This window comes from Nipponia nippon, unplaced genomic scaffold (genome assembly GCF_047370975.1).
Source record: "Nipponia nippon isolate SJK-2023a ecotype South Korea unplaced genomic scaffold, ASM4737097v1 scaffold_8, whole genome shotgun sequence".
NCBI lineage: Eukaryota > Metazoa > Chordata > Aves > Pelecaniformes > Threskiornithidae > Nipponia > Nipponia nippon.
In genome coordinates, this window is record NW_028262402.1 from 20,578,477 (window position 1) to 20,599,099 (window position 20,623).

Genomic DNA, 20,623 nt, shown 5'->3' on the forward strand with positions numbered 1-20,623 from the left:
AGTGCTGAATACAGAAATAACATTTGCTGTGTTTTGCTGTCCATAAAGCCAAACACCCTTTGAAAGCTCAGCAGCCTGAAGGCAAGGATGAGAATAGACTCTGAATGGCCATGAAAACATCCTGAAGTGACATTTTTTTTCCCCTGAAGGCTGAGAGAGACATAAGCAGCCCAAAGCCCTGGTTAGATTTTGTGCTCTTGCTGACTGATGTTATCAAAAGGCAAGACAAGGAAGACCATGCAGGGCATGGTTACACTGTAAATAAACCTATGAGAACGCTAACAGACACGCTTTTCTTTGCAAAACAAATCTGAGAAGCAGGACAAACACGGTGAGCACAGTAGCCCTGTGAAAAGGGGGCAAAGCATACCGAAGATAATAAATTTAATGCTATCTGAAATACATGACTGATGAATTGCTTCGAATTAAAGCTGATTACTAAGGTCATTAGCATCTGACTTTGAACAAGGTGCTCACAGAGGCGTGACAGGGGAGCAGGTAAGGGCAACAGACTGTTTTGTGAAATACAGAAGTCAGCCCTAGATGTTTTCTTTTGCAGACATGGAATCTGTCAAGTATAAACTAACAATGTCGGGTAAAAGGGAGTTTCTTTGTAAATCCAGAGCCACACATAAAAGGCTCCTGACAGGAGGCACTTCCACATGCAGGAAACCCATAGGCCTTCCAGATCTATACTGCATTTTAATGCATCCCCCTGTGGCTCTCAGGCAAACAAAAAGAGTCCTCTCCTTCCCCTCCCTATAGGGTGCAACGTAAGCAGGGAAAATCCTTCATTTTGCACAGGAAAGGAATTGCTTAAAATTGTTGCAGCCCATCTTTTCGGTCATGGTGTTCAGGCTTCTTTAGCAGTACTCAGAAAGACTTTGCAATGAGGACATGTGCAGCTTACAAGTATCAACAAGCAATTATTGATTGGCTAGCAACAAAAAATACTGCTAGGATTTAATGAGCATCTCAGACAAGCATCATGCTCACCATCCCTAGAAGACACCTGGCCAGGAAGGCATCAGTCAGATGGGGAAGGGCTGGCCTCTGAGGATCCCTGGGACACAGCCTCTGTATTACTGGGTTGCTTTCATTTCCCGAGTCAGTTGACACAGATAGCTCTGATGACCCCATCAATTACCAGCTCTTTTTTTTTTCAGTTTAGGATTTTATACCTTTCCAAGTTGGTGCTTATCGCTTTGAATCCTTCTGCATCTAAAAAACGTCTCAACAGGCTTAGTCCTGTGCGTGATTTTTCTTTTTTTATTTTTCTGTAGACTTTCTTACAATTGCTTCAGCAATCGCAACCAAGGGGACAAAGGGAGTTGCAGATGGATGGGGCCTTTGGAGGCAGGTTGTGGTTTGCACAAAGAGAGGCACATACTTGCTGCCACGATTTGGGGAGCAGCAGAGAGGTGAAAGGGAAATGTACGAACAGTAAAATCCCAGCTGATGTAGCTTGAGGTGAGCGGACTGGTAGTTTTCCAAAGTGAGTAAGGCAGTTTTGGCCTTACTACTTTGTTAGCCAATGAGTGCTGCAAAAAATTAGCATAATTTAGGATCAGAGTGAACCAAAAAGCCCAGGCTACTTCAGGACTGTGGTTTACCTTGTGGTTTTAGAGACCAGGCTTTTTGGATGTTGAGTGCCAATGAAGAGTAGAAGTGTCATGGGCTCAAGTGGAGCAGGAGAGGTGGTAGTGAGATAGAGATTTGTCACGGAGGACAATGGCAAGCAGATGCTAACTCATCTTCTACCTCAAAGACATTACCAGGCCTGCATGCCCAGGGTACTCTGTAGGGCTTAAATGCCTGCCAGAGCAGTCTGCAATTGCAGTGTCTGCCACCCCAAACACTGCAGACAACCATATGCACATGAACACACACAGAGACACATGAACAGGTAGTTCAGCCGTCTGGAGGAGCTGGGCACTGGCAGCAGTGGTTATCATCATGAGCCTGGGAAATAACTTGATCAGGAGAGAGCCTGGACCCATGGGTAGGCAGTGGAGATTCTCCTTAGAAATTTGCTAGGCCATCTTGCATCTTGGTGAAGCTCCCTGTCTGGCTGTTCTTACAGCATACTTGCCATGAGTATTTGCATCTTGTTGGTGCCTCCACATTCCCACACTTCTGCTTTGTACTGTAAGGTTTGATCACTGCAGTCCAGCAATGATGGGCTGCAGCTCACAGAGTTTGCTGCAGAGTTTCACAGTAGCTTTCTTTGATGCTAAAATGTATCTCTGTCAGAGACCTCCTTATCTTCCTTGTAATGTAGCTAATCTCTGGTCTGTGCATGAGTTCTATGTTCTATGTCCTTGGCTATGGAAGAATGGGAAGAAAACAATCAAACAAAAATTTTGCCTCTAATTAAAGAGCAGTGTTTGAGAGGCCCAAATCATAGTTTATTTCAACTTAGCTATAGGAAGAGAAGTCAAGTCAGTGCACCATGGGGTGGCAATCTGGGACAAAACAAGTTGAAGGTATTTCCACTTTGCTGTGGACAAGTGAGTCACCTGGGCCAGGCTATAGCTGTGCCTTCCAACATGTGCCCAAGAGAGCTGAGCTGAATCAGAGGTGGAAACTGTTGCTTTCTGGTATGCTTCCTGGCCGAGAATGTGTTTTTCTTGGAGAGTAGCTGCATTGGTCAGGGCTGCCCCCCGGCTATAGGATCAAAAGCAAGCTTCAGGATGCACCTCAGTCAAAGCTGGAGTGCTTTCTGGAGAGGTAAGGTTTGAACACAGATGATGCTCTGAGGGGGAAGAAACACCTCCCCATGGTGTGGAGACAGCTGGGCATACAGTGAGCCAGCCCCTCTGAGTACCCCAGCCTCAGCTCCTGGGAAGTGCAGGGCATGCCTGTGGTAGTATTTGGAGCTGTGCCAGGCAGGCTTGTGGATCTGGGTATCTGCACTACAGTAACTCTGTAGCCCTGCTTCTCCATCCCCACTGTGGCAGTAGCACTGCAGGGTCCTGCACTGCAGGTTAACTGCAGCAAGCTGGGCACCCTGTGGCTGCCAAAAATACTTCGAGACCAGCTGGGTAAGGGCTTCTTTGTTTCTGTTGTGAGTAAGAGCTGCTTTCCCGTGGCCTCTGCATGCAGGTGTCTGAACCTACAGACTCCTGCTCTGTGCAGGCGCCACGTGAGCTCCCTCTCAGGCAGCATTTGTGTCCTTTTGCTGTGTGCCAGCTTTTGTCCCAGGCCAGCCCTTCCTTCCCTTTCAGCCTGAGCTGCTACATAACATCGACACTCCAAAGGAACAGCACTTCCAGCACTGTTTTAACATTGTTTTGCAGCGGCAGCATATACAACATAAAATCTCTCCAACTACTGCATGCTGTGTGGTACTGGAAATCATCTTATTTTGACCAACTAGCTTAAAGGAAAAACTTGTGCTTTTGGTAAACAGTCTGATTGTCCCCAGTAAAATAAGAGCTATTATCTATTATTTTCAATTCTGTTGTTGATCACTTATAATAAATGCAGGAGGTCTGTAGGTTTAAAAGATAGAAAAGAGCCATTATTTTCTGGGCCATGTAATGAAGTTCAGTAGTTTTGCACTGAGCTCACAATCTACTCCATAAAGTTTGTGTTTATTTACCACAAGAATCTAGGTTTTCTAAAAGAAACAGAAACTCTGGCACCTGTAATCAAACTGTACTTTGAGTCTCATCCCTTTTTTTCTTCTCTTTCCTTTCCTTCCCCCTTTTGTTCAAAGGATGAGAAGAATCAGGTGTTGATCACAAATGCTTGGCTGCAGATGGTGAGTAACCTCTGTCAATAAAGAAAAAAACCCCTTTCTAGTAGCAAACTACTGAATGTGATTTCTTAGCTGAAAAGCAAGACTGCTGTCTTTTAACTTGTCTATAATGTGAAACAAGCAGGTATTTTGAGTCCTTTGAAATTTCTCTAGTGCTCCTTTTAGCCTTGAAAATGAAATGCAGGAGACTACATTAATCCTTTGGGCAGACCTGCTGGCCTTTGGAGGGTGAAACCAACTGCGTTGTTAGGCCACTGGATGTAGGGATCTACTAACAAAGAGCCCAAGGATATGGTCACACCGTAGCAGAAAGAGAGACTCTTCAAGGGGCTCAAGGCCTCATCCAAGGCCAGTGACGGGGACTTGTGAAGAGGCCAGCCACCCGGGCGCCCTGCACTCATGGCTTCTGGGCAAATCCCCACCTCTGTCTGAAACAGGGAGTCAGGGGTGCCCCCGTGGAGGGCAGGGCACACAGACCCCTAGCACTTGCCCCCAAACACAGAAGTGATGCAGCCACACTGGACTATGTGGAGACTGCTTGGCCTGGCTGGTAGGGTGGCCAGGGACTGCAAGGAGGCCCAAGCTGCAACACTGCTGGCAGTGCCCAGACATGACAGTGGGAACATTGCCTTCCCTCGTGCTTTACAAACCTCATCCATAAACGTTCCTCCTCCCTCTTCTGCAACCTGCTCCAGCTGAGGAGTGACCTCCACCAGTCATGCAGGATAAGCAAAACTGATCTTCACTGAGGGCATTGCGGGAGGCAGTTTCCTCTCAGGTCTGTTGCTGGCCGCCCATGGCGAGAGATACGGTCTTTTCTTGTGGTGCATAAACCAATCTCCTTAATGGCTTGTGCTCAGTAAAGATGCAGCTCTGGAGGAAAAAGCCTGTGGGAAACTTAAATGATTGAACTAACTCTGCTTTGACTTTAGCAGCCAAACACTATCTCATTTTAATGGGTGCAACTGAACAGGCTGTTTCTTCCTCAGCTACCTGCTGGGATTTGCAGCAGAAATTAGTTGTTTTTTATTGCAAAAACTAACCCGGACCAACCTATAAGACTACAGGATTGTTTGGACAGAGCCAGTGGGTGTCCTATCAGTGGTAGCACTGATAACTGTTTCCCTTGCAGCCCTCCCATAGAGCTTTGCTGTAAGTTTCAAGGTTCAGCACAAAAGCTGTGCCTGCACCTTTCTTGAATTAACTGTTTGTGTTGGGGTGGAGGAGGGGGGATCAGAAACAACCCCTTGGGATATAAAGTTCACTTGCCTACCTCTCATATCAAGGTGGTTATTAAAAGAATGACCCAACCTTTGTAACAGATTAAATTATTTCCATGAAAGAGGGATTCTCAGACCATGGTCCACTTACCACTGACAATACCCAAGTCATTCAAACCACCTCAGCTCAGAACCAGCATGCCTCATGGGGGTGCCTACTGCCAGTGTTTCTGCCAGCCCACCAGAAAAGGTTTGAGATGCTTGGCTTCAGGCCACAAGGTGGAGGGGTTAGACACTATATTAAAATACAGCTCACACCATTCAGTTGTCACACTGTGGATTCCTCAGTATATATGCCAACATTACTTAATAATTAAAGCCAAGCATTAAACTATTATCATACTACTGTACTGCTGTTGCTACTGGCAAAATCCATTTTGTTCCCATAATATTCCAAACAACTTAGAAGACTTTTACCAGCTCATATAATTTGATGTATGTATTTGCCAACAGTACTGGGTTGATGTTTACTTGTCTTGGGATCAGTATGAATACCCAGGGGTGCAGAACTTGCGATTTCCAGCTGACCAGATTTGGGTACCAGACATTCTTCTGTATAACAGGTAAGCAAGATGCGCAATGGCCGGGGGGAACCTAGAACTAGAGTGTTAGGTGCTGGAAATAGGCCATGCTTCACTGATATTCTGGGGCTTTTGCCATCTTAGGATTTGGCTCTTACTCTTGAAACAGTAAAAGCAGCTAATAGATTTTTCTAATAGCCAATTTAAGTCTTCCTTGCAGATATTCTACAGATGTTTTGTTTACCTTTTCCCAGTGAATGCAGAGAGAAAACAATCCATATTCTCCTTATAATTACCATAGGTTTCCTGGTTATTATCATGTCTCTGCTATAGTGTTCCTGCCTGAACTAAAATAACAGATTTTCTTCTTGCTTTCCTCATCACTCATATTTTATAAATCTCTCCATCATTCCTCTTTCCCTCTGAACACTCTTTAATCTGTTTTTCCTCCTCCAGAGCTGAGTCCAGATTTCTAGTCAGCACTTCTGCAGTGTTGAATGGAGTGGAAGCTCTCTATACAGATGTTTCCTTAACACTTTCCAGGAGGAGGAGATTTTGGGTTTGCTCTAACATCTTAGTTTTGGACTTATTTTTGATCTGTCACAAATCCCAGATGTTGCACTTTGGCCTTGCTGTCTTACTAGATTTTCACTGAACTGACAGTTTTAAGCGTAATACTTTCTAATCATCCAGATATTGAATTTCATTCTGTTGGTTTCCCCAGTTCACCACAATTCATTTTCCATTGCAAGCCCTCACTAAAAGATATCTGAGGGAGACTTGGAGTGACCTGGATTGTTTTTCTTTACTTTGGCTTTATTCCTCATGGTCTCTTTATTCCTTTTCATTCTCTAAAAAGGAGGCATATAGCCTGATCCATATTACTGTAGTTTGTTTACAAGAACATGATGTGGCAAAGGCTTTCTGAAGTTCAAATGTATCACCTGCCTCCTTTTAGTTAGTCAGTAAGAAAATTAGATTGATTTGATGCAGTTGGCCCTTGACAAATCTGTGCCAGCTGTTTTCACCTCCTTATCTTTGAAGTTAGGTTGATGTGTCTGTAATTTCACCTTTAAAAAAAATAATCAGACTTCTCTTTGATCTTCCCTAATTCACTGAGCCCTTCCCAGTTCTCCATGAGTTCTCACAGATAATTGTTAATGCTTCAGAGGGTATTTCGAACAGTCCCTTCAGTTCTCAAGAGTAAACTTCATCAGCCCTGCCAACTGAAATCTGTCTTATCTACACTTCTTTAACCTGTTCCTCCCCTATTCTGCCCTGGACTCTTGCCACTGTGCAAGAATTAATTGTGGTGATCCACAGTTTGTGAAGAGTGAAGCACAGAGGGTGCAGGATACTGCAGCTCTCTACACCCTGGTGCTTCCTTTCCTTCCACAGCAAGTAATGGATCTACCTGGTCCTTTGTTTTTTCCATCTTTCCTTGCATTTATAAAAACCTTTCTTGATGCCTTTTATGTCTTTTGATAGCTATCACTCGTTCTGCACTTAGCCTTTTCAATTTTATCCCCTTTGTTATGTGCTGGGGATGATACTGAGGATTGATGACTCAGACATGAATAAAGAGCAGGTCACAGGAGGGACAGAGGGTCTGAATTTTCCACCTCTGATTGTGAAGCAGGGTGTCTAAGGTAGTCATGCAACATAGACCTGCACATAGCCATGACAGCCAGAGGAACCCTCCGTAGTTAGTCTCTTCCCAAGAGACCCTCTGGAGCAAACCCCCAGGCCTGTTCCCTTGGGGAATTCTAATCCTTGCCTGACTCATTACTCCCTTATTTTTCTCAGAATTGTTGGAATCCTAAACAAATTCTCTTTTGTTGGTCCCTTTCTGCTGGTTTCTGCTCTTAGAGTCTCAATGAATCTCCTCCTACAAGCCCCAAATCTAAAATGACTTCTCCCCAGTGCTTTCCTCCATTGCTTGAAGCAAACCTTTGGCCCCTCTGCATCCTAAGAGACTGCAGAACTGTTGCCTCAGGCCACCATTACTCTTACAAAAGATATCTGGGTAACAGATAACTCGATTTACGCTGTGAGCTCCCTGATTCTGACAGCAGCCCCAGAAAAGCCTCATCCTCCCAACTGTGTGGTGTTTTGGTACAACTACTGTGACACTTTTTCTCCTTTCACTTCTGCCTTTGCTCTGAGACATCCAACAGCTGTGCCTCACTTCTTTGAGGACATTGCAGCATGCAAGCAGCATGCCTGGCTGCAGGCCAGCAGTGTCTATGAGAAGCTGAGATACTGATCGAGGGTGGACTCTTCCCCCAGGCGTAGGACATGAATTCAGACATTCTGTACATTAAATTCAGCCAAAAGATTATTATGTTGACAGTTACTACATCTTGACTCAAACATCAGCTTGCTTTTTCTTTGTTTTGTTTTGGTTTTTTTATACTGTGTTATAGTGCAGATGAAAGATTTGATGCGACATTTCACACAAATGTGCTGGTGAATTACTCTGGATCCTGCCAATATATTCCTCCAGGTAGGGCACAGAGAGAATTTGTTTGCTTAAGTCAATGTGTAACTTTGAATAACTACAAGCAGTTTTCCTTCATGAATGAAACCAAGGTGTTTAGAAGCAGTCTGTGGAAATTTTGCAAGCTGTTGTGGGACAAACCCACTGAAATAATTTATTTCTATTACTAGTGGTGTATTTCCACTTCAAAAATGAATAAATCACTTTCCTGAGCAGTTTGCTTAGAACATTCAGAGGCCCAACTGAGGTGTTGTCTAAAGCAAGGTGGTGTGCACTCTCATATCACGTTTCATGTGCAATCCAATTAGCTCTTTCTTGAGAGTGGAGAGGCGTGTGACCACAGGAGACCCTGAGAGCAGCACTCCCTCTACAGTGAAGTCCTCCCTGCCAGGCTGAGGCTACAACTCCAGGTGAAAAGACAAACTGAGACTGGTCTCAGCCAGCCAAACCCTAGTCTCAGCCTGCTTTCCATCTGTATTGCCGATTCGGTGCCTGTAGGGCCCAACAGCCAGGACCTACCAGCAAATATACAGGCTATCCCCACAGTAACTCACTGTGGTGGACAACAAATACCCAGACTTTGTGTCACAGCTGCTGGCAGACTGACCCCAAGCATGTCCACAGGGCCCACCAGTGAACAAGTGGTTCTTCCTTGAAGACTGGTCCTCTGTTGGTCCCTACTCCAGAGACCCCTTAAAGCAGCCCTGTGGTTTCACTGGGACAGACCCATGGGTAAGGTTACTCTCCAGTGAGGAACATGAGACAGGAATAAAATTGGCATGTACCAGAGCAGAGCTTTCTACATCCCTCCAGGTAGGGAAGTGATGCAGAGGGTGCCTACATGGGCAGATCTGGTGTCTGCTCATCTCTTGGTGAGCTACAAACTCCATGGTGAAGAATTGGTTACTGTCATGGTTTAACCCCAGCCGGCAACCAAGCACCACACAGCCGCTCACTCACTCCCCCCTGGTGGGATGGAGGAGACAATTGGAAGAGTAAAAGTGAGAAAACTCATGGGTTGAGATAAAGACAGTTTAATGGGTAAAGCAAAACCGTGCACGCAAGCAAAGCAAAGCAAGGAATTCATTCACTACTTCCCATGGGCAGGCAGGTGTTCAGCCATCCCCAGGAAAGCAGGGCCCCATCACGCGTAACGGTTACTTGGGAAGACAAACACCATCATGCCGAACGTCCCCCCACCCTTCCTTCTTCTTCCCCCAGCTTATATACTGAGCATGATGTCATATGGTATGGAATAGCCCTTTGGCCAGTCTGGGTCAGCTGTCCTGGCTACGCTCCCTCCCATCTTCTTGTGCACCTGGCAGAGTATGGGAAGCTGAAAAGTCCTTAACTAGTATAAACACTACTCATCAACAACCAAAACATCGATGTGTTATCAACATTATTCTCATCCTAAATCCAAAACACAGCACTATACCAGCTACTAAGAAGAAAATTAACTCTGTCCCAGATGAAACCAGGACAGTTATTAAGTATCCAAGGAAAGAGTAAAGAGAGAAAAAGTAATAATGGAAATCTGTTATGTAAAGGACAGGAAATCCTTTGTTACAGGGATTTAACTGCTGCAAAACTACTTTGCAAAATTTTAGAAGGAAAAAGTTGATAATCGGCTTACTGACCAGCAACAAGGGCTCACAGAAGCAGCTAGATTAATCAAGACACTGGAAAACGTGGAGGACTGGAAAATACAGTGTTTCCAAAGCTTCATGGAAGTTTTATTTCCCATGACTCTGAGAGGAAGCTGTACTCACTGCTACTCTCCATTAGAGAAACAAGATAGGTGGAGGAGTAGAGAGAAAGGCCAAGAAGGGGATAGCTGTCTGCTGTTAAGGAAAGGAGCAGAACCAAGATTCAGGAGATATTGGTAAAAAAGCCTCCATGTAGCCCATCCAAAAATGACCATGATGGTGGGAGTCAGACCTCCCAGAACGTAAAGGGACAAATTAAGGGAATCCAGACACCCCAGAGCAGCAGTGTTTGTGCAGGGACATTGTCTTGCACACATGGTTATGCCACAATGCCCTCAGCCTTTGCAGCAGCAGGCAAGGACAATAATCAACGATCTCTGTTTTGGGGATTTTATCTTCAAAAGGTAAGGCTCAAGCACTTACTGCAAAACATCAAACTCTGCTCGGTTAGGTGACTCAGAGCTAGGATTCACGTTATCTGGTGTTTTAGGGAGCACACAGAAACAATTACTGCAAATAGGTAGGCTAAGTGCAGTGTTGGAGATAATTTTCCAATGAAGCAGAAGCTGCCTCTCTTTCACACAGTGCCTCTGAGCTGGCCAGTACACAGTGAACTGCTGAGGTAAGGTGAAGACTGCAAAGCTGCAAGCCCACGGGCATAAGGGTTTGCAGGGATGACCTCTATTCTTTGCCACCAGCTGCCAGTGATGCAGGCTGCACAGATCATCTTCCCCACTTTCCAAGCCCTCCATGCTGCCAGACAGCTGGGGAAGTCCCACAGCCACAGCTGTGGCCCCAAGAAGAAAGTTTGGAACATCCATTAGTTGTTTTTTTCTTCTCTCAGCTGAATAACAAAAACAACAAATAATTAGACTGCAACAATATACAAGTATTAATCTCCTAAACTGCTTAAAATGTCCCATGAAATAGTGATAGTGGACTAGACATACCCAGAGTAAAATTCAAGGCCCAGGTTAACATACAGGAAATAAAGGCCAGAACCGAGCAAGGTTTAGCATAACAATGTATTTTCAAGGGACTGTGGATCTAATGCAGGGCCTGACAAGGAATGTCTTTCAAAGACCTTGTCACACTACTTCCAGCCACAGCGTATGGACATCTATGTACAGCACTGCCTGTGATCTACCAGGGCCAGCCAACACTACGAGAAAGGCTGGGCTGCTCCTGGGTGGCCAGAGTGTCCTGGGCAACCCACATCAACGATGCAGGGAAAGAGAGAGGGATCTTCACTGGTGCTCCAGGAAGGGAGGTTATTCCACTCATGGCAGCACCTTCCACCTGTGCTACTTGTTTCGTTACCCCATGACTACATCACACAGACTTTTGGAGAAGAAAGTTGCTCACTCATCGATTGGACAGATAAGGGTAGAGATGAATTGCACCCTGCACACACGTGATTCTGATTGATTTCTATCCACAGGCATTTTGAAGAGCACATGTTACATTGATGTCCGCTGGTTCCCCTTTGATGTGCAGAAGTGTGATTTGAAGTTTGGCTCCTGGACTCACAGTGGCTGGTTGATTGATCTGCAGATGCTCGAGGCTGATATTTCTAACTACATCTCAAATGGAGAATGGGATTTAGTGGGTAAATTGGCTGGCCTAAAAATTTTCAGTAGTCTAGTTTTCAAAGGCAAACCCCAAATATATAGAAATGATCAATCCCACTGAGACTTGAAATACAGATATTGAAAGTTTCTATGTAAGAGGCAGCAAAAAAAGAAAAAATCACAGATCAGAGACAACCTTTCAGCTGCATTCATTGAACTGTGTCTGAAAACACTGTGTTCTGAAGCAGTTGCCTGCAACTAAGTAAATGAAATCTACTGGTTCTGATGTATTTGTCAGTACTGAACTTGGATGTGTCTCATGTAGGTGAGCAGAACACTAATGTCACATCTACTCTAACACGTCAGCCAAAAATTGATTGGTATAAAAACCACTGTTTCAGCAAAATTGGAATGAGCTTTTACAGAGATGAATCTCTCTCACCCAGAAAACCATTGAAGTGTCTACCAGTTCGTAATAACGGTAATTAACTGCAGTTCAGTGTGTCTGCAGGTATATTCCACTCTGTGCTTTGGAATATACCTGCATTTTTAAAAGAAGAATCTATGCCCAGTACTATTTATTGAGAGTGAGCTCCTAGTGAGTTATTTTGAACCCATTTATGTAGGTGTAAGTCAGAAGCAATGCTATGGAAATTGATAGAGCTTAGGCCACCCTAAGGAGACCCTGCAGAAGGGACATTTCATCTTCTAGTCTGGATATGTAAACAAGGAAATCACTGTCACTGACCAACTGCGTGCATTAGTTTTACCATTCAGGGCACCTGAGAATTAACACAATAAGAAACATAATTGGTATTCAGTTTCATGAGAAGCTGAAGGACTCTCTAGGGAAGTCCAGCTAAAATCTGTCCATTTCATATCACTCCTGACTTTCCAGTGCTCCTTTATAGTGGTTATTTCTGTCCAATAACTTTGCATATCTCATTAAGAGGCTGGCCTGTAGTTTATCTGTCTTCACCTTGACCAGGGGTGGACAAAACAGGCCCTTATCTAGCTCATATGACAAGTATTGAGTAACACCTCAGCTAAGCCATGGCCATATCCTTTATGGAGACTTTGCCACAGTCTTGCCAAAATTGTCACATCTTCTGTCATATGCACAGAAACAAAAAAGAGGTGAGCTATGGTGGCATGAAAGATACAAGGTACTGAGTTCTTCCAGCTCCCCTAACATTTCCTGTGCTGCTGCAGTCCCTGTCATGCAGCATCTCAGACAGTCTATTGCAGCTGGGTCACCATGGCCAACCCTGCAGTACAGCTATATTGGTCAAATATGTCTATTAACCCTCAGATATGACAGACTTTAAGCTTAACTTGAAACGTCTTTTGAAAATTAAGCCATATCCTTTTTGTTTTTCCTGACAAAACAAAGCAAATGTGTATAAGAGAATGACAGAAAAATAAGAACCAGTTGCACTTGTCACACAGAAAATCTGCTGCATGGCCTACTGAACATGGCCTCAGCTGTTTGTCACCATTTCCTGGATGCAGGAAGGCAGAATGCACGTTTTACTGAGTTAATCTTTGGCAACTGCTTGCAAATCTTTCCTTGCTGAGGCTGGGATGCTCAGAACTGTTTTGATTTGGCCCAGATGAGCTTTCTTGGCTAAGCCAGGTTCTAATGACTCAGAAGGCATGAAAATAAACCCTAGAAAACACAGAAGGTGGACTAAGAACAGCAGACATCTTGCACTGTTGCCTCAGACATTGCTGAAGACATTGACACACTAAGAGTTACCTTGGCTTATTTAACCCTGTAGTTATGTATTTCAGCTTTCAAACAACACTGAACAGAGGCACGTTGTCCTTTGTCCCTTTTAATCTATTCATCCATGTGTGCATCATTGGCCACAAGTCTTAGAAAATGTCTTTTGCCTGGTAACTTATTTGGGGGTGTCTTTTCTCCCTTATCAATTGCCACAGGACACTTCAAAGCACTCTTCCAATGCACAATGTGTGGGTAACCCCATTCCAAGGGGTTACCTGGGAGTCGTGCACCTCTCCCCACCGCTCTGATCTCCCTCTCTGTAGGTGTCCCAGGAAAGAGGAATGAGATGTACTATGAATGCTGTAAAGAACCATACCCAGATGTGACGTACACCATCACCATGCGCCGACGCACCCTCTACTATGGCTTGAACCTACTCATTCCCTGCATTCTCATATCTGGCTTGGCACTTCTTGTTTTCCTTTTGCCAGCCGATTCAGGGGAGAAGATTTCTTTAGGTAAGTGCTAAAGAATTCATTTATTTTATAAGCATTTCCTACAAAATGGAAAATAAATACCTCACAGTGCTTGATGAATGAAGATTCCCTTGGAGGAGCAATAGAAGCACTTGTTTGGTTGCATAAACCAGGGTAACAGCTTTCTGTATAGTATTCACACATCCTGTGCTAAACACTTCTAAAATCTTTTGTATTTTACCCTGGGATGAGGCAGAATTTGTCACTGCCACAGGCAGCAGTGATGGTACTCTGTCATCCCTGTTGTTCTGTTCTTTAAGTACATCTCAATGCATTTCACAGCTGATTAACTTTTTCAGGTAGGACATACTAAAACACAGATTGAAGGATTGTGAGCAGCAGCAGCTGGGCAATGGATTTTTACCTTCCAAGTTCAGATCCTGAAACACCAAGCTATGAGTCCTCCATGAATGCAAAGCAGTGACAGCCAAGGAAGGGCTAAATGAGATTTACTGTTGTGTGTGTTGATAAAGACAGGAGGGGTGCTTCTAAGAGAAGACAGGGGAGAGCTGGAAATACACAAGACTGGCCCAGATGAGACCTTAAGAGTTAATTGTGCACAATTCCAATCAGGAAAAAGACCTTTAAATCATATGAAATGCCCTCAGTGTTAGTAGAACAATCAGGGATCTGGCCAGCCTGTCTTACACGAAGTAAAACACAGGCTATGGGGGATACAATTGCTGTCTATGAAAGACAGGATGGAGACAAGGAAAAAGAATTATTTGAGCTGAAGTAAAATGTTGACACAGAAATAGGAAATAATGTTCATGCATTGACCTTGTGATTTCTCAGCACCAGGGCAGTTAGGTTTAGCGACAAGTCTTTCCAGGCAGAACAAAAAGCTACTTCTAAAAAAGCTGCAGCTCTTTGGAGGATGTTACATAATATGCAATAAGCAAAAACTAAACTTCATGTCTCTGCAAGTGTCTCCTAGCCCTTAATAACCATCTGAGCTTTGTTTGCCCTATGTTTTGGAAAAGCAATGTAGTTTACCAGTTCTGCCAGCTTCAGTTCACTTGGCAAGAAAGATTTCTCCATTACTTTAAGAGGAGCAAGGCTTTGGGTGTAACTGAGAAAAGTGAAAAGACAGCAGAAAAAGTTGCATCCAAAAATGCTTTGACTTTGTGGATGTTCTCATCTGCACTGACAGACATGAAGTCATGGATTTGGCTTAGCCGTAGGTCAGGACAAGGTTATATTTAACAGCAAAGACATCAGAGGAGCAGCTGCAGAGTTCATGTTCCTCATTCCTGCCCTCCATATTCACTCCCTGCAGGTATCACTGTCCTGCTTTCCCTGACGGTATTCATGCTGCTTGTGGCTGAGATCATGCCTGCAACTTCTGACTCAGTCCCACTAATAGGTAAGTTGATTTTCTCTGCTCTATGCACAATGTCTGATGCTTCTCAAGAGTTGTTCAAAGCCTATTTGAGGACTGACTCTTTCTGTTACTGTAGTTTTGCATTTCAGCAATGTCAGGAGTAAATTTCTGTCTGAGTTTTACTGTTTGCGTGTATGAAAAGTGCCTACATGAGGGATACAAAAAGGCTCTGGAAATATCAGATAAGCTGGTAACTGCAAGGATTGAGGGGACACAGATTCAACACACAACGTGGAGGTTTGGGTAGACAAAGCACAAAGCCAACACCACTAGTGCACAGGCACGAGTGGGATACTGGAATAGTACTCAGCCCTTGCTCTGGATGCATTGAGTCTGTCCGTAAAGTCCCTTCAACAGCTCTTTGGATGAAGCTGCGTGCACAGAGAGCTTTTGAAGGTCTCAGTGCTGCTGGCTAGAGAAAATTAATCTTTCTTCTTCTGCATCTCTTCCCTGCCTGCATCCTTCTCCTCTTCTCTTCTCTCTACCACAAGAGCAACTCAAGGTATTACAGTCAAAATACAAATATATTGATGGAAAATTTTTAACATGTGCTGAAAACTATGGGACAGATTATCACCTTGGGAATGTGGGCCAGACAGACATTGTTACATCCTCTGTTTTCTTAAGACCATCCTTTTACCTTGATCTCATGGGGCCTCAGTTTCTCAGCTGTGAACTGGAGAAAGCGTTATTCCCTGATGTCATAGCAGGGTAGAGAAAATAAACCTGTTCTGGTTTATAAAATAAAGTATGAGCACCACAGGAAAACTCAGAACTTGTTTAATTATCATCTCCTGAGCTAAGGTCTATCTTTGTGTACAAATCATAACTAAAGTACACATTCCAGACGATAAAAATAAACGAAGTATTCAACAATATATATATGTGCTGATGGAAGGTGCACCTCACCATTGTATAATTAAAGCCCCGCACAAGTTATATCATGAATAGGACAAAAGAGCATTTACTCAGACAACCTCATTATCTCACTTCAAGGATTAAAGCTCAGATCTAACTGTCTGGTGGGGAAGGAGGGTGACTATGCAACAATAAGGGCAACAATGCCCATAGGCAAGAGTTTCTGAAAGCCTCCACATAACTTGGACATCTTATTGAAAGTGAGCAGGACTCTTGCCTCTGAGTCACACAGGAGCTTCCAAAAACTTAACAAAACCTCTCTCTGAACATATACCTAGGACTCCACAGAGGCAGATAAAATTTTAAGAGAAACTTTGTGTGTAGGGAGGAGACACAAGCCATCTTGGGCCAGTCTTCACATAATTTTTCTTTGTGTAATACGTAATGAAAGCTGTTTGGAATTAGTAGAGGGATGCACTTGCCTATGCCCAGTCCACTAGCTTTAACCAGACCAGTTTCTACTGATACAGTCCCCTATCATAGAAGGTAAGATTTGTACCAAGAAAAGCTATGAGTAGTTATGTATTATTACAGATTTTGATGCTGTAATAACAAATTAATTTCTACTTATCACATCATAGCTAAATGAACATCACATATCAGAAGAGGGTGAGGGGCCTCAAGTCCCCATTCTCCAGGTGAATATTGGCTCGACTATTAGGCTGTCTCACATCTTTTCACCCTTTTTGGATCACAAAGTCAAGGAGATCATAAGGGAGTCTCTTCTCACAAATATGCCTTGTTGACAACATATATTGTTGCAAGTTTTTTCCTAAGGCCAAAATAATTCAAGCATATAAAATGTATTAGAAATGCACCTCTCAAAGTTGTCATGTCAGTCAAACACAGTCTGTTTCTTTCATCTGTTCATCAGACAGATTTTATATTGTGAAACACTGTAAAAGAATAATCCTTGCACATAGATGCTTTGTAACACCCTGGAGACTGACCTCAGGTATCAAGATGAGAGATGTCTAAAACAATCCTGTGGCTACTGTAATCTGATTCTTCCCTGTTACAGCCCAAAAGCACTGGGGTGCACTCAGGCTGCATGCTCTGAAACTCGACCATCCCTGTGCAGTGGAAGCTCTTGTTTTATAGGGTCACAAGATAGTTCAGGTTGGAGAGGACCTCAGGAAGTGGAAGACTGTGTTAAAAACCTTGCTGAAGTTGATGTAAATGACATCTACTGCTCTCCCCTTGTCTGCAAATATTGTCATTTTATTATAAAAGGCAATGATGTTGGTCAGATATGATTTATCCTTAATAAATGCAGGCTAGCTGTTCCCAGTCCCAGCCTTCTCCCTCAAGTGTCCAGAAATGTTCCCCAAGGACTTCCTCCCCAATTTACCAAGGGACCAAAGTCAGAATGGCAGGGCTGTAGTCCTCTGGATTGTCCTTTTAGACTTTTTTTAAGATGGGTGCAACATCTGTCATTCTTCAATTATCAGGGATCTTGCTCCATCTCCATGGCCTTGCAATGATACCCATAGGGCTATTGGTGACACCTGTATGGTCCCATGGACTTGGGCAGGTTCAGATCTCACAATCAATCCCTGACTCCATCGTCATCCACTGCTGGTTGTTTTCCTTGTCTTTGAACCACGTGTCTAAGCACAGAGACATAGGAGACCTTGATGGTGAAAACTGTGGCAAAATACGCACTGTCTTGGCCTTATTTCTGTCCAGCCGCTAAATCATCCTCCCCATTCAGCAGCAAGCCCATGTTTTCCTTGTTAAGCTTTTTACTGTTTGTGTAGTGATAGAAACTCTTTCTGTTGCCCTTCACTCCCTTGGCAGTCTCAACTCCTGAGATTTAACATGCTAACACTGGCCCTAATGCCCAGGCAATGCTTCCAGATTTTCCTTTTGCAGCCTGTCCCTGTTTCCCGCATTCCCCCCTCTTCTGCACTAGAGCTCCACCATGAGTTCCGGCTTAGCTATGCTTATCTCCTGATAGAAGGGACTTCTCTTGTACTTGGAGCCTGCTGTACTTCAAGCCCATGCAGTTTTCTTTCAGAGCTTCCTCCAGTGGGATTCCAGCTACTAGTTCCCTGAAAAATGAGAAGCCTGTTCACCTGAAGTCCGAGGTCTATACTCTTCTGTTCTCATTCCTCACTGCCTTCACGGTCTTCAACTCCACTATTTCATAATAACTACAGCCTAGGCTGGCATTGATTATCATGTTCCCAAACAGTTCTTCCTTGCTAGTGAAGAGCAAAGCCAGCTGCTCACCACCTCTTGTTGGCCTGTCCTGTACTTGTATCAAGAAGTTGTCACTGACATCCTTCAGAAATCCTCTTGACCACTTGCATTACACTGTGTTGCCTTTTCAGCAGACATCATGGAGGTCCAAGCCCCCTGTGACAACCAGGAGGCTTCCCTGAGTTCCTTTAACAAGGCCCCATCCCCATATGTGGATATGGGTGTTTGGGTGGTCTACAATGCACTCCCACCACAGCATCACTCTCATTGGCCTCTTCACTGAATGTGACCCACAAGCTGTCCAGCAGCTCTCATCCATCCCATAGAGGAGCTGCTCACATCCAAGTGGCTCCTTCACATAGAAGGCAATCCATGTTGTCTTTGCTGTCTGTTGCCCCTGAAGAGGTAGTGAGAGATGGCCCTCCACATCTCAGCTGTCCCAGCAATGTTATTGTTTCATGAACACATGCAGAGTTCCAGTTGCTCCTGCGTATTTCCCAGGCTTCATGCATTTGCTCCCTCTGCAAGTGAGCCCCTCCACCGCATGTGGGAGCAGAGATGCTCTGAAAATGTGACTCCATGCACTTAAAAATCTGCATTATATTCTTAGAGTTTGGGTTTTTAAAAACAACATGCATCCACACCTACCTGGACCTGGATGAACACTCCCAGCCTTTACTAGTACAAAAACACTAGCGCCTAACATGCTGTACCTCTTACTTTTCTCTGCCTTCTGACCTCAGCTTTAACTACTTAACTGTAATAACATGGGAAATTCTCACAACTGCTGTTTGGAGTGTCTTTGTTGAGGGAGCAAAGGAAAACTGGTCTAATATGACACCAAGAAAAGAACTAGCTTCTGAGGTCTGGTGTATTTGCAAAGAAATATGGAAATCATATCCCAGTTCTTCTTAGTTGAGGCCACTCTCCCTTGACCTCAACTTACATTTACAATAAATGAAGAACCTCTCAGCCTAAATAATCACAAGGAAGCAGGTAAGGCAAGACACTTACTTTTTTTCTACCTCTCTGCAAAGTGATTTCCTGCTTCCTTGGTATGTCCTCTGCATTCTCTGTTCATAAAGCTGCCCAGAGCAGAGACTCTCTTACTCCACATGTGCAATTCCCACACACGATGGACTTCCATTTCTATGTAGCCAGCTGACTGCTGTGTTAATATACCCTAAAAAGAAGCCAAATTTTTTTCTGTAAAGAGCAAGTGACAAAGCTTGGGCCTAGAAATCAGCAGCAGGCTGCTCAACAATTTTGAACAGGACCCTGCTTCTCATCTACACTGCAGGGTGATGGGTAGAGCTTTCCTTTCCACAGTAAGCCAGCCCCTTTCTGTGCCAAGAAATGTTCCAGTTGGACAGGTTGTGTCACTACATTTGCCCCCTGCTCTCACTCAGCTTTCTTGGCAGCTTGCATTCACATCAGTAACTAGCTACTCCTTGCCCAGCAGTGTGTCTGCTCCTGTCTTTTTCCAGGAAAGCCTCCCCTTTTGGGGGAATAAGATGTTTCCAAAAACCAGTTTTCAGCAGCATGCATACATGCAAAGCAAGGCACAGCAATCTTTCAAAAGTTGAATCCTGCCCTTCTGCAAACTCATCTGTGATGCCAAAGAAAGAAGTAGTCTGGGAACCAGAGCAAAGATGCCTCTGTTTCTGTTTAAAAAATTAACCACCCATAGCAGCAGAAACCAGCTCAGCCATTTGGATCAAAAACATTAAAGTCCCATGACATCTACAAACATAACAGTTTGGCCGGAATCCAACACAAGGCAACCATATGAACAAGGCTTGTTTCATTACAGGTTCCTGGAGGTTCCTCCTGGCACTTAAAATCTCCAGAGTGTAGCTCCTAAAAGACTTTCAGACCATAACTACAGAGCACCGGCTAGGTCCTAAACTTACCATTCCTAGTATGGCTTAATCATTCCTCATAGGAAGCGTGTCTGGCTGCACTTGTGTTTTGACTTACTTTTAATTTCTCTCTTTAAAAATACTTTTATCAAGAGTCTATGTAAGTAGACAGCTGGAGTTCATTACTTGAGGAAAGGCTATACAGAAATGCAGAGAACTCCAGATGTGTTACATGCCTGAAATTACAGGTCTGAGTGCACTAATCACTGGGTAAAATCATAAAGCCTGTGTGATACAGCTCAGGTATATGATAACAATTGTTCTTTCTATGCAATTATGCACGGATTTTTCTCACGCTATAAATGCCAGTAATTCCATGGTGATTTCATGCACCTTCCTGCCCCTACCACGTAACACCATTGCACCTAGTCTAGCATGTTATGTAAGAGGGGATATCCAGGTCCCACTGTGTTGATTTCCTGGTTCAGTGACCAAGTCAAAATTAAAGTTTTCAGCAGCATGCTGTTATTTCAATTAGAGCTTTTGTACAAGCTCAGGTCCTGCCCATTGAAACTAAAGGCTTAGGTAATTCATCTGAGAACTACATTTGAGGCATTTAGATCTAAACTGGAAGGGCTTTTTTAT

The 20,623-nt window shown here is 43.9% G+C and overlaps 1 protein-coding gene across 4 annotated transcripts in view; it reads left to right on the forward strand.

Annotated features, from left to right (window-relative positions):
- The window catches only part of LOC104017557 (neuronal acetylcholine receptor subunit alpha-7-like), a 66,905-nt gene that overhangs the window by 29,041 nt on the left and 17,241 nt on the right, over positions 1-20,623 (forward strand). For 2 of the 4 annotated variants that reach the window (XM_009470594.2, XM_087741979.1), the window contains 6 exons: positions 3,722-3,766; positions 5,497-5,606; positions 7,991-8,070; positions 11,215-11,382; positions 13,397-13,591; positions 14,889-14,975. In XM_009470594.2, coding sequence (XP_009468869.2) covers positions 3,722-3,766; positions 5,497-5,606; positions 7,991-8,070; positions 11,215-11,382; positions 13,397-13,591; positions 14,889-14,975 — 685 coding nt within the window. The remainder of the gene's footprint in view (positions 1-3,721; positions 3,767-5,496; positions 5,607-7,990; positions 8,071-11,214; positions 11,383-13,396; positions 13,592-14,888; positions 14,976-20,623) is intronic. The other 2 variants (XM_087741978.1, XM_087741980.1) reach the window with 2 other exon arrangements.